General features: G+C 45.0%; 1 protein-coding gene across 2 annotated transcripts in view; it reads left to right on the forward strand.

The window, feature by feature from the left end:
* Window positions 1-20,183, forward strand: part of PATL1 (PAT1 homolog 1, processing body mRNA decay factor) — a 57,347-nt gene that overhangs the window by 22,827 nt on the left and 14,337 nt on the right. Inside the window, exons 6-11 of one of the 2 annotated variants that reach the window (XM_018573788.1) lie at window positions 3,729-3,782; window positions 8,493-8,576; window positions 14,151-14,204; window positions 14,244-14,344; window positions 14,428-14,526; window positions 18,711-18,891. In XM_018573788.1, coding sequence (XP_018429290.1) covers window positions 3,729-3,782; window positions 8,493-8,576; window positions 14,151-14,204; window positions 14,244-14,344; window positions 14,428-14,526; window positions 18,711-18,891 — 573 coding nt within the window. Of the gene's footprint in view, window positions 1-3,728; window positions 3,783-8,492; window positions 8,577-14,150; window positions 14,345-14,427; window positions 14,527-18,710; window positions 18,892-20,183 lie in introns of both variants that reach the window. The other variant, XM_018573787.1, reaches the window with a different exon arrangement.

Genomic DNA, 20,183 nt, shown 5'->3' on the forward strand with positions numbered 1-20,183 from the left:
TTTGGTTTTCACGTGGAGATGCAGTTGCTGGTAATGTGGTGTTGAGGAACACAGGTCTTTAATCCATGTGAATATGCAAGCCAAATGTTTACAACACTGCTCATTTCAGGCTCTTTACTGGCTTACATAGAGACAAGAGGCTGAAGTTCCCACCCTCTCCTTATAGACACCCCCTGACTACTTGCATAAGCCTCTTTGGGTCAACCATATCTGTGGCTTTACCAGGCAGTGTTCTGCCCCAGAAAGGTGGAATTCTCAGCAAGTGCCTTTGGTGAAACCTTCAGCAGCCCCAAACCAAACTACCTCCTAGGGATCAGCATAGTTGGAACAGGTGAATATAGCATAGTAAATAAAATTCTCTTTTTATAGCACTAATATTCCTATATACTCACCTGAAAAGTCTTGAAATCTGTGATTATTTTTTTTTTGGGGACCTGTGTCTGGCACTTTCTTCTTCATACTGTAAGGGGCCAGAGGGCCAATATGTTGTGGTGAAGGGATTGACATTGCATAGTGCATTGAAAACCAAGCCTGTCCCCCTTTTTTGGAAACACACGAACGGTAATGTGCTGCAAAACAGGACATCAGGTTTATTGGGGTGACCATCAAAATGACAGTGCAGTGCGCTTATGCTAGTTATTGTAGTGTACACTCACGACAATGCAAAGGATATGAATCCGGCCTTAGCCAGGTTATGGTTTCCGCTTGGGCGGAACATCACGTTTCCAGTTCTGTCTGCTGTGCACATTCCAGGCATGGAAATTTGCCAGGCAGGCTTCCATGTTCTATAACGTCTGGACTCGGGTGAATGTTTTCAGAACCCTCTAGCCAGTGGTTGCTCTTGGTGACCCCATGGGGTTAGTTCAATCTCATCTTTGCCTTTTCTCCTCTGAAACTCCTACTGTGTCGGCTTCCCAATGAGAATCGTTGCACTGAATGCTAGGAAATCCACTTCATGTAAGGTCTACTGTCACACTTGGAAGGTGTACTTCTCTGGGTGTGAGGTGAGGAAATTCCATCGCAAGAAATACTCATTGGGATTACCTCTGCAAGGCATGTTTCTCAGCTGGTGGTTTTGTGCCTTCCTGGTGCTCTACAGAGACAAGGTTGTCATGAGGCCTTAAGACACTGCTCTCCAGGGTGGTTACATCCTTTTACCTTCACCAGGACATTATTCTCCCATCGCTCTGCCCTGCCCTGACTGCCCAGGGAAATTTCACTCCACTGTCTGGATGTGGCTTGTGCTGTTCAGGTTTACCTCTTGATAATGGCTTCATTCAAATCCACTGATTTGTCATCCCTCAGGGCCACCGTAAGGGGTGACCTGTGTCTGGATGCACCGCCTCTTGGATGCACCGCCTCTAGGGGAATTAGACACTTAGACAGGGTTCCTCCCTTTCCAGCCAGAGCACGTTAGTGCTAGATTAGTTAGTGGGCGTTTCATCATTAGCCCTGCCAATCTCAGAAAGATGCCTAACACCTGGTCTTCTATTCATGTTTGTCAAGTACTACCAGGTCCCACTGTTGACCTGTTCTTTCTGGGTCTGTTAGAATTTGTTGTGGAGCCACTGCTCCAAGCTCGCTCCTGTTATGCACTACAATCTGCTGTTTAGTTTACTGATCTGCATTGAGATTGTAGTCCATGGGAGCGAGCTCGGAGCAGTGGCTACTTTATAACACGCACACAGGGACCATGGAGAACACAAGTAGCCACCCTCCAGAAGGAAGGACAGTGTCTGCAGGAATTCAGAGATGATTTGAGGATCTACAGCTGAGTGATGCACAAATAAGATACATTTTTGTTAATAGTTAGGGTGCCTGACTGCATTTTTCAGATATAATTTCTAAGTTTAGTGTCACTTTAATGACTAAGGAAACAAGATTAATTTATTGGCATTCATTAGGGGCACAGGTCACACCCATTTGTGTTTATGACCTGCTCCTGCTTTTGCTTCTCCACAAAACTGGAGTATGATGGGAGTGGAAGGGAGTTATACTTAACTGTCCACATTGTTTTAAAGTCCATTCTGGACACTGGAAAGCATAAATACGTTGTCTAAATTTTATTCTGTCCTGAAACAAATTCATGGCAAGCCAGAATCCCTTTTTACTTGCTTTCTGCTTCTGCCAAATTCTACCCCCATCCTGCCCGTGTAAAAAGAAATAAAGAAACCTAATTTTTACTTACCCTCTCCATGCTTTTGCATCGTCCGAGACATGCCCCTTGGTTCAGTTTCAGGCAGTCGTCTTCTGGGCAGGACACTGCGTTAGCCCATCCTGCTGTTTACATGCTCCACTTAGGCCCCGTTCACACTTAGCGATTTATCGCGCGGTAATTCCCGCAATATCGCGGCAATTTACTGCGCGATATCGCTCTCCAATGCTTCTCAATGGGGCAAAGGGTCCTGCTGTCGCGGGTCGTGCGTCGCTACAGCAGGACCCTTTTTGAAATGGATTTAGCCGCGATTCAAGCTTGTTCAATGCAAGCATTTGTGCGATATCGCGCAAAATGCAAATCGCGGGACAAACGCGCGGTTTGCGCATCGCGCAGTGTGAATGGGGCCTTAGTATTCTACCCCCCCTCATCCCGTTACCACCAGAAGAAAGATAAGCCAGGAATGATGTCACAAGCCAGAGTTCTAGAAAATAGGTAAGTATGGAGGTTTAGGAGAGAAAATGCTGAGCGGTTGGTACGCTTCGAGGGGCTCTCTGATTTCTGGAGTTTTTGCTTTAATACTTTGGGAACACTAAACTGCAAATCTCCCAATCTTATTAACCGCAATTCACCCCAGGTGCCTTTCTCTTTCCTTTTTTGTCCTTGTTTTTGTTCTCTGTAAAAGCAGACCGGCCTTTAACCTGAAAGGTATTAAGATGGAGTCCAGCTTTTTTTTTTCCTGTCCATCTGATCCTTAATATTTCCTGCTTCCTCGAATGATAAATCAGCCTTTTTGGAAACCTGGGCCAAGGCTGCATCAAGTCTAGGACACTTGAAATACTTTTCTTCTTCGGCAAAGGGAAACCTCCTTTTCCAAGACCTAAATCCCCAAAACGTTATTTCTGGGTCTGCGTAATACCAATATTATACTCCATGGCCTTAAAGTACAAACTTTGTTCCCTCCCCCCAATGTTAATTAAAGCACTTACCTTAAATGATGTCTCCTAATCCAATCTTCCTCTTCTTTCCTGTCCTTTTCAGCCTTCTCTGCAGCGCTGCTGCAGGTCTTTGATCCAGCGCTGACTCCTCTGTACTTGCTGGCACTTCCTGTCCCACGGTGTCTGCATGCGGGTACACGCGTCAATAGACTTAACTTTCGTCTCCCGGCCGAAAATCCGAACTGCGCATGCACCCGCCCCAAGATGCTTTGCGGCCGCCCAAGCGTTTTCGGATTTTCGGACGGGAGTGCGCGGCGAAGACGGGTACGTTTTTAAATCTTTTTTATTTTAACTTTTTGCATATATCTACTGCTTGTTAGCAGTAGATATATGAAAACAAACCGGAGGGTTTAGAAACCCTTTAACAGGATTTTATTGACAATAATTACTCATGTATCAATGTTATAACATGTTGGTGTTATTCAGTACGTAACATATACAGTATTTAAACCATAGCTCTGTCATTTAATGTATAATTTGTCCAGAGTACTGAAGTTCTCTTTACAGTTCCTGAAAAGAAATCCTAACTAGTTTTCTTGTAAGGTAATGCGTTTTTTTTTTTCAATTTACTACAGGTTTTGTGCCCAAATCCTATCCACATTCGAGCTGCCTCATTCAACAATCATCCGGTAAGTTGCAGTTAATATCTTTTGTAGTGCAGGTATAATGGATATAAAAGGTATAGTAGGCATGTCAAATCAAATTGAGGAATGTATCATTGATTTAGTAATTTGTATACATTCGTTATATGTGTGTGAAAGAGCTAGCTAGTTAATCTTTAGTGAGTTTTCATATTTTAAAATAACTCCTTTTACTAGTTAAAAAAAATAGCATTTTTACAAAGGCTTATTTAAAAAAAAAAGTAAAAATTCTAACCCTTTATCACTACCCGTGCTGCCAATCTCTATCTTCAAGCGCTACCCTGGGGGTGTAACTGATGTCTGGTCCTACACTCTGGTTACTTCTGCTAAGCACCTACATCACAGTTGTGTTCTGAAGTGATATAAGCTCTAGCAGAAGAAACCACAGTGGGGTACAAGGCATCTGACCAAAAAGTCAGATGCAAACCATTTTCAGCCACAGTAGTGCTTGTAAGACCTTCTTTTTTTTTTTTTTTTTACTTGTTAAATTGGCAACAGACTTTCTTTTTATAGCTGTGCTTGTTCAGACATCTTCCAGGATAGTACAACACCTGACTATGTATGCTGTCCTGGACATGGCGTTACAAGGTATGAAACACTGGCTTTTCTTACCTTATAATTGCAAAAATAAGATTTCTTTCCAGTTCATTAAAGGGGAACTATGGGGTTAGAGCTTTTCCCCATAGTTCTCCTTAGGGTAACGGGAGGACACAAACTAGCGTCCTTCTGTCACCCTAAGCTTAGTATACGACGAGCTACAGCTCGCAGTGTACTGAGACGCTGAAGCGGATCCCACCAATTATGTCTGGATCCGCCCAGCTGCGTGAGTAACAGCTGGCTCTGCCTATCTAGAGGCAGAGCCAGTTGTACCTGCCCCCTCCCCGTCCGTTCTGCCAGTCAGCGCTGGAGGATCGGACAGTGGAGGGGGGAATGCAGCCCCTGTCACGGCAGAGAGCCGTGACAGGATCGAGAAGTGAGCGAACGCCGGTATGTGTTCGCTCACTTCCCGATCTACTGAGCCGACCTGTGACAGTCTCATTGTCACAGGTCGGCTAGAATTATGAGGTGAGTGAAAAGCAGTCACCTTTTATAGTTCTCCTTTAAGGGACACAGGGAGTCATTCACCTTTAGGTTATACTGCCTTCTGCCGGATGATTGGACACTGGCAACAAGACTGTAAGCCAGCCCAGGGTAACCCCTTCCACTACCAGAATTTCTCAATTTTTGCTAGTGTCCTAGAAGGATGGATGTCCTTCAGCTCTGCTCTGAAAAAGGCTAACCTATGTTTGGTTGTACCTTTTCTCCCAAATATTTGTCTTCAATCAAGACTCATCTCTACTGTACATCACAGCTAGAGCTTTTCTTTTTGATTGGAATGCCTGATCCCCACTGGACTGTATGTTGCAGCGTTATGTTGGTCATGGCTTTCCAGGTCCAGAGCCGCTGACACTGCCTCTGTGCTTGCCCTGTCTCTAGACTCACATTGTGGATAAGCCAGTTGAGCTAACCACCAAGAGCTACCTAATTTGCATAGGTCGCTCCCCATTTCCCGCCAGTTTTCACTGCAGGAGGGGTTAATGCTGTAGGATTGAGCGTTTACATCATCCTCTGGGTTGAGTATTATGCCCTCTTTCCCCGCCATACAGTACCAAGGGACCATCTCCACGCTGTTTGGAAAGAGCCAGCTGCCTGTGTTCTGTGAACACAAAAGGTTTTATTGCCTCTTAACCTGATCCTTAAGTTGCCTTAATGTCACAAGGTTGCATCATGTCTGATTGTAGACATGGGAGAAGTCGTCCTGCGGCGACTGGTGCCCTCAGCTCACACTCTACTAACATCTCCAGGGCTGCTTACAGCACGCCTACTAATGGTGCTGACGTCTGCAGCCTGCAATCTCGTGTTTTATAAAGTATATTAAAAAAAGCCAAGTGGTCCATCGATTCTGCCCCTTTTTATTTATTTTTAAACCTTTTTTAGATCTACACTTGTCTTAATGTTTAATTTCACATACTGTTGATTGACTCACTGCCCCCGCTGGAAGTCTTTTCCAAGCATCGACTACTCTTTCAGTAAAAAAAACAAACCCTTCTAAGGTTAGTTTTGAACTGCCCTCCTGCTAGTTTGCGGTGATGTCTCCCATGTTCTTGAGATTGGCTTCATATTGAAAATGCTGCACTCCTAAATCTTATTCGCACCCTTAATGTCGTTAAAGGTTTCAGTCTCCTCCATTTTGCCTTCTTTGCTTGTACATGTTAAGTTCCTGTGTTGCGGTTTTTTTTTGTTAACCCCCAAATCTGTCACAGTCTCTGGACTTATTCTATCTTAATATCTGTTTTGAAGTTAGGCCTCCAGAACTGGACACAATATTCTAAATGAGGTCTAACTTAAAGGGTAATTCCACTTTCCCAGGCGCATTTAGGAAAATGGAATTACCCCCACCAATCTGGCCCCGCCGCTTTCACCTTGCATATGGTAAGCACTCATTGGTCAGCGAGGTCACCTGACCGCCCAATGAGAAGTGGTTCTTGATTTACCTGTAGCCTGGTCAGATTCTGATTTATCGTTCACTGAGACTAATACTCCAGTCTTTGATTAGCTTGCAGTCCATGCTTAGTCCCAAAAAAGAGGTTTGCATTTTTTTTAATCAAAGTGTTGCACACCACTCTGAAACTAGAGGAACTGGCTGTTGATTTCTACCAGTGCTGTTTCCAGTCTTCAGTCCTTTAAAGCTCCTAAGGCCGCAAATACATTTCCATTGCTGCTCCAAGTCTCTCTCCCTTTTTGGAGTTTGAAAACAGTTCTTATTAGCCTTGTACCAGTTTAGGGAGGCTTTTGTACACAAGTAGTATCAACGGCCATGTTTTTGCCCTTTTCTGTTTCAGAGATCATTGGCCTCTCACCCAATCAAGTCCTTTGGGGTCTCTCATGTAGCTTCCATTGTTCGTTACCTCCTTTGTATTTGACTCTGGTTCGCTCAGCTCTTCAGAAAATACAGTTTAAACCCAATTGAGACATTGTTTACTCACCCACATGGGGGGGTTTTCTCTGTGAGGCAAATGTCTGAACTGGCGACTTTTTTTTTCCGTATGGGATTGCGTAGGGACAAGGCGGCCCAGGACTTTCTTCTTACCAAAGGTAGCTACAACCATTCATCTCAACTAGGTTATTGTTCTTCCGTCTCTCTGTCCAGCTCCAGTTCACCAAAATAAAAATGTCCCGCTTTTGTCTGGATGTATTTCAGGCTTTTAGAGTCTCTCCGCCACTGCTTCTTTCAGGAAGTCTGGTTCCCTTTTTGTAATCCCCGAATGGACCCCTTAAGGGTACACTGACATCTTGTTCCACCATTTCTAGGTGGCTTTGGCAGACCATCAGTCAAGTTTATGGCCTCTAGGATCAGGTTCCAGCCCCTCCTCTCACAGTGCACTTTACTAGATCTGTGAGTGTCTCTTGGAGTTTTTGGCCTCACTCAACTGTTTCTCAGATTTGCAAGGCTGCCACCTGGTTTGTTCACTGAGTTCTCCCAGCTAAACATTGCGGTCTCCTTTAATGCCAACTTCTGGTGTAAGGCTCTTCAGGCATCTATTTGAGCTGCAGGTAGTGCCAAATTCTGTATTTCTTTTAGTCTAGTTTTATTTCTTGTGGTTTGCTGTATTGCTAACCCCTCAGTTGGGTGACTTTTTGGTGTTGTGAAGGGAAAATAATTTCCTGATTTTTGTGCTCACTATAAAATCTTTCTTGGAGTGCATTTGAGTGATGCAAGTTCCACCCCTCTTTGTTTCATTATGATCTCGGTACTGCTTTGCTGTAAAACCGAGGCATGCTGCTAGTAGGATAGGTTATCCTGGGATGGTCTACGGTTTTTTTTGTTTGTTTTGTTTCGGTATCCAATTCTCCTGTAGGTACCAGTAAAAACTGAAGCAGAAAGTGTTCCTGTGTCCCTCAATGGACTCCAAGAAAGGATTTTACGGTGAATACAAAAATCCTATTGGCCACTGCAGAAGTGGTTTTGTTTTCAGAGTCTGTGGACCAATGGAATTACGTTGAGAGTGGGAAGCAGGAAAGCACATCTATTGTTTAACACTGATAAGCAGAAAGTAGTGCCCAAGTATAGAACTCTAATTGTGCCCCATGTGCATATGTAAGTACAAACTGCATAGAGACAAAGAGGGGCATTTATCAAAATTGGTTTGCCATGGGCAACTTCTCTAGATTTTGTTTGCTCCAGTTTTGATAAACTCCCCTCAATGTGTTTAAAACACTATTGCACTTTGAGTATATTCTTACTAAGCTGATCATTTACTTGCATGTCATAATAATGAAACTAGTACCGGTACCTTCAATTATTGTAATGATTCTGTTTTAGTATCTGCGAAAATGTATTTTCCCTTCCGGGGACCACTTCTGACCTTCGTTACGAGGGGTCGCACCATCCATACCATGGATTTCCTCTCACTTCCTCATGTGTCTGCAGGGTAGGAAATGAAAGGACATCTCCCACACAGTTAGCAAAATAACCCTGAACGGTTACGTTTCTCACATTATCCAAAAGGAAACAAAGTTTTTGCTATACATGTAGTTTAAAGTAACACCAAAAAAGGGTTTGTTGTGCCTCATGTTTTGCATTGTTTTTGTCATGATTGTTACTCGCAGCATCCAGTTGCTTGTTTAGACCTTAGTTTATGTTTTCTGTCTCCGCAGAATAACCCAGCAGCGCTTTTGAGACACCCGTTCCCTTCCGCCCTCTCCCCACTTCAGCGGGCGCAGCTCCTGGGAGGAGCACAGGTAACCTTCATCTTGCTTAGGTGTTTAAAGGGAACCTGTCGGGAAAGAAGTGTGTGGATTGCTATAGCGAAAATCTCCTGAGAGGCTCTTGCTGACCTTTTTGTCGGACTCAAAAATGCATGGAAAGGCTTCTGACTTCACAGGTTTTATACTAGGTCTGGGTCAGTGCTTAGAAAATATTAAGGAAGGTGGCAGCCAAGCGTCTAGCATTTTCAGGAGTTTAGCAGTGGCAACCTTCATACCTCTCATGAATGTTTCCCTTTTGAAGTTTGTCTTGGCAAAATCTAAAAAGTATGTTTTATATCTCTGCAATCCATGCATCTTTCCCAATGTTTTATCCATTTAAAAGTCTGCAAGTACTGAAATATACCTGTTGATCTGACAGAAATGTTCTGCATGCGTCTTTCATAATAGGTTTACTTTCTGCAGGTCTAATATATCTTAGCAGTGCTTAGTGTGTGCTTTTAGGGAGGTCAGAGCTGACTTAAAGATAGACACAGCAAAGTACAGGTCTTCTACAGCACTACTAATCAGAAATTTTCTATACCCTTGTGTCTCCCTATATTAGCTAAGAATGCTTGTATTAAAACAGAAGATCTATCTACGTTATACCCAGTCTAGGGATGTACTGGTATCGAGTACCGATTTATTTTGATTAATTTTTTCCGGTACTCACCCATACCGAATACCGGTACCGGAAGTCCCATTAAGGAAGCCAGGCGGCGTGTAATGACTCTGCACCTGGCTTGCTGATTAGCCGGGCAGCGTGTAAAGACTCGCCAACCTGCATCCCGATTAGGAGGGAAGCCGTCCCCATGCTTCTCGTCACTAGGTGACGAGGAGGGATGGATCCGGCTTTTTGGCCAATCAGGCCGTGTAATGATGCGGCGCCCGTCTTTCTGTTTGGCATGAGGTTATGAGGGAGCAGAAATCCGGGCAGTGTGTAATGACCTGCTGCCTGGCTTCCTGATACCAGAAGTATCGTGCTAGGCATCGGAGCATTTGGACGAGTACTCACCCAAATACTCGGCATCGATACTAGTATCAGTATCGGTGCATCCCTAACCCAGTCTCTATCCCCTCTGTATGGAAGTTTATTTTGTCCACTGAACATTCAGATTTACCATGGCACTGTGCCTGTTGCCGGCAGAATGCTATTTCTAAGTTTAGAGTTGTGGCACAGCTTCTGTCCTACCTCTGTGCACTGACTCCATCTCTACATTTCTGTTTGGGAATGTCATTTCTTATTTGACCGTCATTGCTGGATACATCGTAACTACACTACCGCCTCCTATTCATATCTAGAACAGTGGATTCTCCTTTGTGTGACCATGATCTTTTACCTCATTATTGTGCAGATGATGATGTAGGAGCTGTGGGTTTGGCCTCACGACTTCAGTCAAAAGGCTTAATTTTTACACCTTACTACCTTTTTCTGAGAGTGCCATCATCCAGTGAGTCCTCAATCCTGACATCACTTATAGCACAGAGCACTGCATAAGAGCTCTCCTTTAGAGCTGCAGCTAACGATTATTTTCAAAATCGATTAGTTAGCTGATTATTAAAGGAGAACTATGAGGTGAGTGCTTTTCACTCACCTCATAGTTATAGCCGACCTGTGACAATGAGACTCACAGGTCGGCTCAGTAGATCGGGAGGTGAGCGAACACATACCGGCGTTCGCTCACCTCTCGATCCTGTCACGGCTCTCTGCCATGACAGGGGAGGGGCTGGATTCCCCGCTCCGATCCGCCAGCGCTGGCTGGTGGATCGGATGGGGGAGGGGGCGGGTACAGCTGGCTCTGCCTCTATATAGGCAGAGCCAGCTGTCAGTCACGCAGCTGGGTGGATCCCGGCACAATTGTTGGGATCCGCTTCAGCTGCGGTGTCTCAGTATACCGCGAGCTACAGCTCGCGGTATACTGAGCCTAGGGTGACGGAGGATGCTAGTTTGTGTCCTCCCATTACCCTAAGGAGAACTATGGGGAAAAGACTTAACCCCATAATTCTCCTTTAAGTTCGATTAGTCGGTTAATCGGATAAAAAAATAAAATGCATTTTAAAACATGGCTCCAGTGATGGGGACTATTAGTTTGTATTGAGATTGTAGTCCATCACAGGAGCAAGCTTGGAGCGGTGGAAGTAAAAAAAGAAAGTGTGGTGTGCAATGGAAAGTGTAAAATTATAAAGCAATCAATGCAGAATGGCACCGGCTATAGAGGAATACAAAACCCAGCAATTGTATATTATACAGCACAATTTAGAATACCACCAGCTATAGAGGAGTACAACAAATCCCAGCAATAGTACATTATAGACGTCCCTGTGCCGATCGTGGATGTGGGCGGGCGGTGAGTGTAAGGCGGGGAAGAGGTGCGGCCTGTGGATGCGGGTGGCGGGTCTGGCAGCGGCGAGTGTGAGGTGGGGAGGAGGTGCAGCGCAGCTTGTGTGGAGCCGTGAACAGGGCCAACTAATCGGAGGCCGATTAATCGATGATTGAAAAAGTTGGCAACTTTTTCAATAATCGATTATGTCGATTAGTTGTTGCAGCCCTACTCTCCATACTGCTTTTCAGACTGTGTTTTGGGCCAGGCATCAGCAAAGCTCTCGGCAGTTTCAGAGCAGTGGTACTACCATAGGTGTTGTTCAGTCTCTGATCATTTTGTCAGTTTGCGTCAGGTTGTACCAATATAACCTGGTGTTAAGCAATTAACTTTGCATTTCTTCCAGTCCCATAGCTATTGTGTCAGTGACCTGCAGTGTGCGTTCGAGTTTAGTCTCTGGATGCACATTGTGGTGAATGTTTCTACATCACTCACTATACCCTTTGGTTTTATGGCAAGGCACTGTGTTCCAGGCGCAATTTACTTCTATAGCTAACCTTTGGTTATGATGCAAATATTAAGGTCTCATCCCTATGGGTTCTGAACTCTATATAGTAGTCCTGCGCTCTGGAATAATATTTTCATTATTGCTCCCACTTTTATATTCGCTTCCTATAGGACTTATTGAAATATCTTTGCATGCCTCATATTGCATGGAAGCATGATCAACCCTCTATGCACTGTTCTGTTCATGCATCATAGCACAGTCAAACTTAGTCGCATTACACTTTGTAGAGTTATTTTGGAGGTTTATATTTTTGCTATACACCTCCCTTAGAACTGAATTCTGTCCCATGTCACCTATCACAATTTATGTACACGACAGGCAATTTTATCTTTTCTTGGTCCATGAGATTGCTTTTTTAGTTGATCCTACACCCTTAGTTCTTAGTCTTCACTGCCTCTCATATTACAAGTTGGCATTTACTGCCTCCTTTTGTCTTTGGAAAAATGGTTCAGACTGAGATAACTTTGTGTTGACATCTACTAGGGACAGTGTTGTGCATGTGCAAACTAGATGTTGCTTCCCGCTGACTTTCAAGGGCTTTTCTCCAAGTGCTCACTTGCCAGTACAACTTTGCTGCCCCATTAGTCTTCAGCCTTGCTGTTCCCCTACTTCCTGTCATTGATCACCTCTAGGTGCCTGCCGTCCTTGCCTGCACCTCCTGTAAGCTGTCTCCGCCCCCTCCCCCGTCCGTTCCGCCAGTCAGCGCTGGAGGATCGGAGCGGGGAATTCAGCCCCTCCTCTGTCATCGCAGAGAGCCGTGACAGGATCGAGAAGTGAGCGCGCGATGGTATGTGTTGGCTCACTTCCCGCTCTACTGAGCCGACCTGTGACAGTCTCATTGTCACAGGTCGGCTCGAACTAGGAGGCTGAGTGATTTTCACTCACCTCATAGTTCTCCTTTAAAAGGAGACTATGAGGCGAGCGCTTTTCACTCAACCTCATAGTTCGAGCCGACCTGTGGCAATGAAACTGTAACACGCTGGCTCAATAGATTGGGAAGTGAGCCAACACATACCATCGCTCGCTCACTTCTCGATCATGTCCCTGCAGAGAGCCGTGACTGTCACTCACGGCTGTCTGCAGGGATTCCTCTCTTCCCCACTCCGATCCTCCAGCGCTGACTGGAGGAACGAACGGGGGAGGGGACGGGTACAGCTGGCTCAGCCTCTAGATAGGCAGAGCCAGCTGTCAATCACACAGCTGGGTGGATCTCGACAGTAATGTCAGGATCCTTCCCGGCTGCCGAGGTCTCTGTATACCGCTATATCTCGCGGTATAATGAGCTTTTATGTCCTCACGCTAGTTTATGTCCTCCCGTGACCCCGAGGAGAACTATGGGGAAATAAACTTACCCCATAGTTCTCCTTTAAATTGATCACTTTATTGTGTATCTTAACCTCTTTGGTCCCAGGTACTGATCAAAATGGCACCTGGACCGGGCGGCTCTTCCAAATCCTGGCTATCTTCATCTCTTGAACCACCAGCTCTTGGTGACGGAAGAGGTCCAGAGCTAGGTCCTGGAGTAAAAATGTTTTTTCTTTTTCACCTGATAATTCTGCCAGTGACACTTTCTATTTACTGGTGACAACGCTTGCTCACACTACAGCATCAGGAAAATAAAAAAAAAAAACAGGACAGAACTACAAAACCTTACACCTCTTTTGTTCATAACATAGAGGGGTGGGATTCTGTAGTCCTCAGAGATCCTTGAAAAATTGCTCACTGATAGCAGTGTGGCACAGGCATACAACTAAACTTATCAGCTGACCAGATTTCCGGCACAATTAATTAGTATGTTTAGTATAGTAGTAAAAGGAACCAAATAATATGGTGAGGACTCATTGGTCAGCATGATTACTTGACCAATGTGAAGCTCTTCTTAGCAAGATAAGCTTTACATTGGTGGTCTGTGTGTGTGTGTGTGTGTGTGTGTGTGTGTGTGTGGGGTGTGTGTGGTGTGTGTCCATACATACACACACACACACACCATACACACACACACCATATACACACACACACACCACACACACACACCACACACACCACACACACACACCACACACACACCACACACACACACCACACACACACACCACACACACACACCACACACGTGTTTAGGGTGTCTCACCAGTCAGTCAGAAATTTCACCTGTCAGCATAACCGGACTATAGCCTTGCAATTTATGTTAACATTTTTTAGGAGCACATAGAACTTCAGCTTGCGGTATTCTGAGACCGACGCACGCGTGACGGATCCCGACATTACTGTCGAGATCCACACAGCTGCGTGATAGACAGCTGGCTCTCCCTATCTAGAGGCAGAGACAGCTGTACCCTCCCCCGTTCGTTCCCCCAGTCAGCGCTGGAGGATCGGAGTGGGGAAGGGGGGGAATCCCTACAGGGAGTCGTGAGTCACAGGCTCTCTGCAGGGACAGGATCGAGAAGTGAGCGAGCGACGGTATGTGTTCGCTCACTTCCCGATCTATTGAGTCGACGTGTGACAGTTTCATTGTCACACGTCGGCTCGAACTATGAGGCTGAGTGATTTTCATTCACCTCATAGCTCTCCTTTTAAGATACTTTTACCTGACCTTTTTTTAAAAAAAAAATCTTGTTTGCGCTGCTGCTTTGTATATCTTGACCTTTTGAGATTTACCATGGCTTCATTTTCATCCATTAGGCAGCCGCTGGCCGGATGTCGCCCAGTCAGTTTGCCCGTACTGCTGGCCTCCATGGACCTACTTTAGCTGGTGTTACCCCCAAGCTTCTACAGGGCCATGTGGGGCCCATGGTGACCCCAGGAGCTGGAGGGTTTCGACCTTTCTTTGGTGTTCCCCCCACAGCTGCACCAGGAGCTCATTTAAAAAACCTGAGGTGAGGAATGGCAGGTGAAGGTCGGATTCAGCAGTTAGACATGTGTTTTTCTTTGCGATTGATGTTGGTTTCTTCTCTTACAGATCCCCGCAACAACGGCAGCCCCTTCCGTTCCTCCCTGACACGACTCACCTTCACCCACAGCACAGACGCCTGCTTTTTCAGCGCCAGCAGAACCGCAAGTGAGTCCTTGGCCTGGATTTCATGTGGTTGTGTGAATGAAATGAAAACTTTTTTGTTTTGGATAGAATGATAAAGGGTTAAAACTTCTGGAATAGTTTCAGTTTACATCCCTGAAGATTTTCCTTCATTGTGTTCTTTGACACTCCTGGACCCTAGGTCAAGAGATAAGAAATCCAGAGGTCACCGGGACAGAAAAGCACCAATGGCGTTGAAAACTTCTAATGTTTTCCCACTGCACTAAACACCTGTTTTTATTGCTCTTTATCTTGATTGGGGCTATTTGTCATAATTTCCTGTCCCACGGAACCCTTTTCACCAGGACCGAGACAGCAATAAAAACTAGAGAGAAGTGCTAACCTGTTGCCATGCTAGCCAAAACAATCTGGCTGGAGTTGAGTTTCATCTAATAAAGTATAGTTGTCTCAGGTTTAGGTAAAAATGTAAAGGCCATCAACGTTATCTTAAAATCACTGTTATCAGCGAGTGTTAAAGTAAACCCTATTTGGAAGAAAAAAAAACTTATGAATTGAGGAAGTCATTGACCTTTAACTGCCAGCAAATACAAATATTTCGGCTGCTGTGGCACCTGGGACAATGTTTACATATCTACTTCCAGCCCTCTAGTTAAAGTGATTCGGGCATCTGTAAAGCTCTCACCTTGTGATTTGCAATAGTCTGATCACTGCGGGAAAAGAGACTGAGTAAATGCTACAGACTGATGACATCCATTCAGCCTAGGCAAAGTCACTTGAGCTAAGGGTTTGTTCACCCTTGCAATAAAATTGCCCATGTATTTCTGTGTCAATAGAGTAGAAAACACTACTTAGATCTTGAAAAAACAAGTTTCTTTTCAAAGTTATGTACAACATGTGCAACCTTTCCCAAGTCTGTCCAAAAAACATAGGTTATGCCACACACACACATAGATCCCCATAACCCCCTCCTGCCTAGGTGTCAGGAAACTGTGGACATTGGGCGCTTGCCCCCAGCTTTGCAGAAGAGAATTCTCAAGCCTGTTAAAAACCTATATATGTGCAGGCTGCTCTCTGCCTCCCCTTTGCACTGCGGCTCTCAGACTGGGAAGAGGGGAGGGGTCATAGAGAAATTCTGTGGCTGTGCACATGTTCCGACAGAAAAAGTTAGAAACATGAGCTCATCAGCAATGTACTCCTGTAATCAAAACTGCACCATAAGCTTACAATTCAATGTAATATACTGTGGGCGGGGCTAAGCTCTGTACTGAGAAGTCATCCTGATAATATTGTCAGGATCTTCCTCTCCCATTGAGTGACAGCAGCTTGTAGGAGCTGCTGCGCGTTCATTGGAACCTGTGGAGGCGCAGCAGCTCAGGGCACATCCTATCAGAGTTAACACTTGCACATCAATACCGAAGTTTGTCATTCTTTACCCCCTCCCCTCTCCCCCCCACACTGCTGTCTGCAGACAATACACAACACATCGGCACTAAGACAGTCAGTTCAGCTCCGTCCTCGCCCCCCTCTCCTCCACTGTGTTGTCTTTATCTCTTTTCGCTGGGTGTATATCCCAAGACAGCAGAGAGGAGGGTGAGGACGGAGCTGAACTGACGGTCTTAGTGCCGATGTGGTATGTGTATTGTCTGGAGACAGCAGTGTGGAGAGAAGAGGGGAGAACGGAAGACAAACTGCAGGATGGATATGCATGTTTTCATAGACCTATGACCTGACATTAATAAACTTTGATAGGATGTGCCTTGAGCTGCTGAGTCTCCACAGGTTCTCACGAATGCGCAGCTGCTGTCACTCGATGAGAAAGGAGGATCCCGACAAGAATTTAGCCCCGCCCACACTATATTGCACTATATTGTAAGCTTACGCTATATTTTTATTACAGGAGTATATTGCAAAATGTACTCTTAGGAAGCTAAAAATGCAAAAAAAAGTGCATCCCATAATTCTCATAGCATAGACTTTCCCATTGCACCCGCTGTTCCAAGTCTTTCTTTATGGAGATTGAAAACTCTCTTGTGTGCTTTGTACTCATTTGAGGAGGACTTTATAAAGAAATAGTTCTAACCCCATTGTGGATCTGGCTACCTTAATAAAATGTTAAAAGCTCTTTAGAGCTCTCTTCTCTTAGGCAGGCCAGCATCCAAGCTTGGTCTCAAGGATTGGGTTCCATCATTTCCTGCCAAGGTGCACTTTAGTACATCTGTGAGTGCCTTCTGGCCTTTTCAGCATCAAGCAACTGTTTCTCAGATTTACAAGGTTGCCACCTGGTCTTCTGTTCAGGTGGAGGTTGCAGCCTTATCTAATGGCAGTTTTGGGTGCAAGCTCCTTCAGGCAACTCTTTGAGTTGCCGGTAATCCCCAAGTTTTTTCTGTTTTGTTTTTTTGACCTGTTTAGGGCTCTTTCACGTGTGCGGTAAAACCAGGCATTGCAGAAGCATTTTTAACACTTCTCTGCCGCCTAATAACGCCCATGTGTGATAAAACAATAGCAACCGCCCAGTGCAGTTCACACATGGGTGTCGGCATTGCGTCAAAAAATAGATTGCTTGTCGCGTTCTGGAGGCATTGTGGCTGGAATAATGCCTCCATAGAAGTCTATTGAACCGCCTTTGAAACGCTTGTTCAACATTCTCTAGAGAGTTGACAAGGCATTAAACAAGTGTTTCACAGGCAGTTTTGCAATAGGAGGGACCCCAAGTTAAGTAGCTAAAACAAAAATGTGCGTGGGGGCCCGCTTTCCGATCCATACCAGACCCTTTAGGTCTAGTCAGAAAGTTAAGGTGCCCCCGAGTAAACCAATAAAAAAAAGTGTGTGGGGTTCCCCCTAAAAGTTATACTGGGCCCTTTACGTCTGGTTGGAATTTAAAGGGGGAACCCCACACCCAAGAAAGCAGGAAAAAAAGAATGTGCGGTTCCCCCTAAAATTCTAACTAGGACATTGATCCGAGCACAGGCCTGGCAGGGCAGGAAAGGCAGGAGACGAGCAAGCGCCCCCTCCATTCCTGCACAATACCAGGCCCTTCCAACTTTCCGACTAGACCTAAAGGGTCTGGTATGGATGGGGAGGGGTGGCCCCCACACACGATTTTGTTTTAACTATTTAACTTGAGGTCCCTCCTATTGCAAAACCGCTTGTGAGAATGCTTGTTTAATGCCTTGTCAACGCTCTAGAGAGCATTGAACAAGCATTTCAAAGGCGGTTTATTAGATTATGGATCGGGAGGGGGACTCCGCGCTGGGTTTTTTTTCCAAGCGTTTTTGACGCCTCACAAACGCCTAGCTAATGCATTGTTAATGCTATAAACGTGTTGATTGTGCGGGCAATTCCCAACGCAGGTGTGGAAGAGCCCTAATTTGTTGCCCACTCAGTTGCACTGCTTATGGATGTCCTCAAGGTTAAATTCTGCCTGTGGTCCCTCAAAGGACTAGAAGGAAAATAGTATTTTTGTACTCACCGTAAAAACCTTTTGTTGAAGTCCTTTGAGGGACGCAGGTCCCACTCTGTACAAAACTGAGGCATGCTGGTAACAGAAGGGATTACCCTTGGCTGGCCTACAGTTTTTTGTCAGTGTCTAATCCTCCTGTAGGCAGCAGTACAACCTGAAGGTTAAAGACTGCTGGTGGACTCCAGGAAAAGGATTTTACAGCGAGTGCAAAAATCCTATTTTTTTCCATAACTGGTAATTTTACAGTTAATACCCTGATGCCTTTTCTCATTAGTTGCCGGGCCATTCTGTCCCTACATTTTTAGAATCTTTCCAATCAGTCATTAAAGTCAAACTAAACTCAGCTGTAGATCCTCAAATCATCTCTGAATTCCTGCTGACACAGTCCTTCCTTCTGGAGGGTGACTAGTTTTGTTCCCCATGGTTCCTGTGTGTGTTGTAAAGTAGCCAGCGCTCCAAGCTCACTCCTGTGATGGACTACAATCCAAGTTTACAAATTAGTAAACTAAATGTGAGATTGACAGGATCTGTAAATGGAGAAACTACAAGAATTAGCACTTTAGAAATCTGGATTTTCAAAAGCCAGAAAACGACGTGTCTGTTTCAGCTACCTCTGTCAGTAGAAAGCAGATATGAGAGCGGCCATAGGAACCTGCTGCTTTTCAAAAGGTACCTGTGAGTGAAATGTGTGACAAAAGTTAAATTAACGTACATTATTGTAACTCGCATGACTAATTTTTGTCTTTAGTCAGCATCGAGGATTGAATGGCACTGGAGGGGATCGCTCTTCCCGCCCCCAACAAACAGAACCTCATCGGCGGGATGCTTATGCAGGTCTAATGCTTCAGCGAGAAAAGGAGTGGGTGTGTCGTATCCAGCTCCTCCAGCTACAGAGCACAGATCCCTATCATGATGACTTCTACTATCAGGTGACTGTGGGGGCCCAAAGATCCTATGAGCTCTTAGGGGTTAGCTGTGTAAAGGCTGTAGTAGTGTGGTTTAAAGGCAAAATCTTTAACTGTCATATTTTATAAATTATGAAATTATCCATGAAATTACAATAAGGTATTCCAGATTAGGTGTCAATAATTAGGACATCTTTAGGGGCTAAGAAAGTGGAACCTATGAGGTGAGTGATTTTCACTCAACCTCATAGTTGGAGCCGACGTGTGACAATGAAACTGTCGCATGTAGACTCAATAGATCGGGAAGTGAGCGAACACATACCGTCGCTCGCTCACTTCTCGATCATGTCCCTGCAGAGAGCCGTGACTGTCACTCACGGCTCTCTGCAGGGATTCCACCCTTCCCCACGCAAATCCTCCAGTGAGGGAGGGGTGGGTACAGCTGGCTCTGCCTCTAGAAAGCAGAGCCAGCTGTCACTCATGCAGCTGGGTGGATCTCGAAAGTAATGTCGGGGTCCATCCCAGCTGCGGCGATCTCAGTATACCGCTAGCTGTAGCTCGCAATATACTGAGCTTTGGGTCACGGGAGGAGGTTAGTATATGTCCTCCCGTGACCCTTAGGAGAACAATGGGGAAAAACACTTAACCCATAGTTCTCCTTTAAACTTCAGATATTTAGGGTATGGTGTTCACTTTGCTATTGACTTGTGTTGTGTCATGATGGCTAGATCAAGAGTTCTCTAATAACCTCAGAAAATAAGGTGTGGAGGGGATGCTTATGAGTCTGGGAAAGGATTAAAAAAGATTGCTTTATTATTTGAAATCCACAATTTCACTAGTAGTGAGGTTTCATGCAAAAATATATCTCCAAGAACCCCAAAGGTTACATTACTTGATTCTCTGTGAACTCTTGCAACATTTGGTGTTGCAAAGGAGGTGTGCCAGGAAAAAGCCTTTGCTGTTCAACATATAGGGAAAGACCAGGCCTTCTAGAAAAACGTGCCTTGCACTGACATATCAAAGATAAAGCTGCTTGGCCACATTAACAGTAGACATGTTGGGTTCAAACCAAAGACTGCATTGAAGGAGGTTGGTAAACTGTGAAGAATAGTGGTAAAAATGTAATGGTCGGGGGTTGTTTTGCTGCTTCAGGGCCTGGGCAGCTTGCAGTCATTCTGAATTCTGCATCATATCAAAGTGTGCTTGATGAGAATGTGAGGTCATCTGTCTAAAAGTTGAACATGAAAATGGTCTTTCAATTAATAAGTATCCAGAGCACACTAGCAAGTCCACCAAGCTCAAAATGAAAGGTGGGG

This window comes from Nanorana parkeri, unplaced genomic scaffold (assembly GCF_000935625.1).
Source record: "Nanorana parkeri isolate BGI_ZX_2015 unplaced genomic scaffold, ASM93562v1 scaffold2541, whole genome shotgun sequence".
In the NCBI taxonomy this organism is placed as follows: domain Eukaryota; kingdom Metazoa; phylum Chordata; class Amphibia; order Anura; family Dicroglossidae; genus Nanorana; species Nanorana parkeri.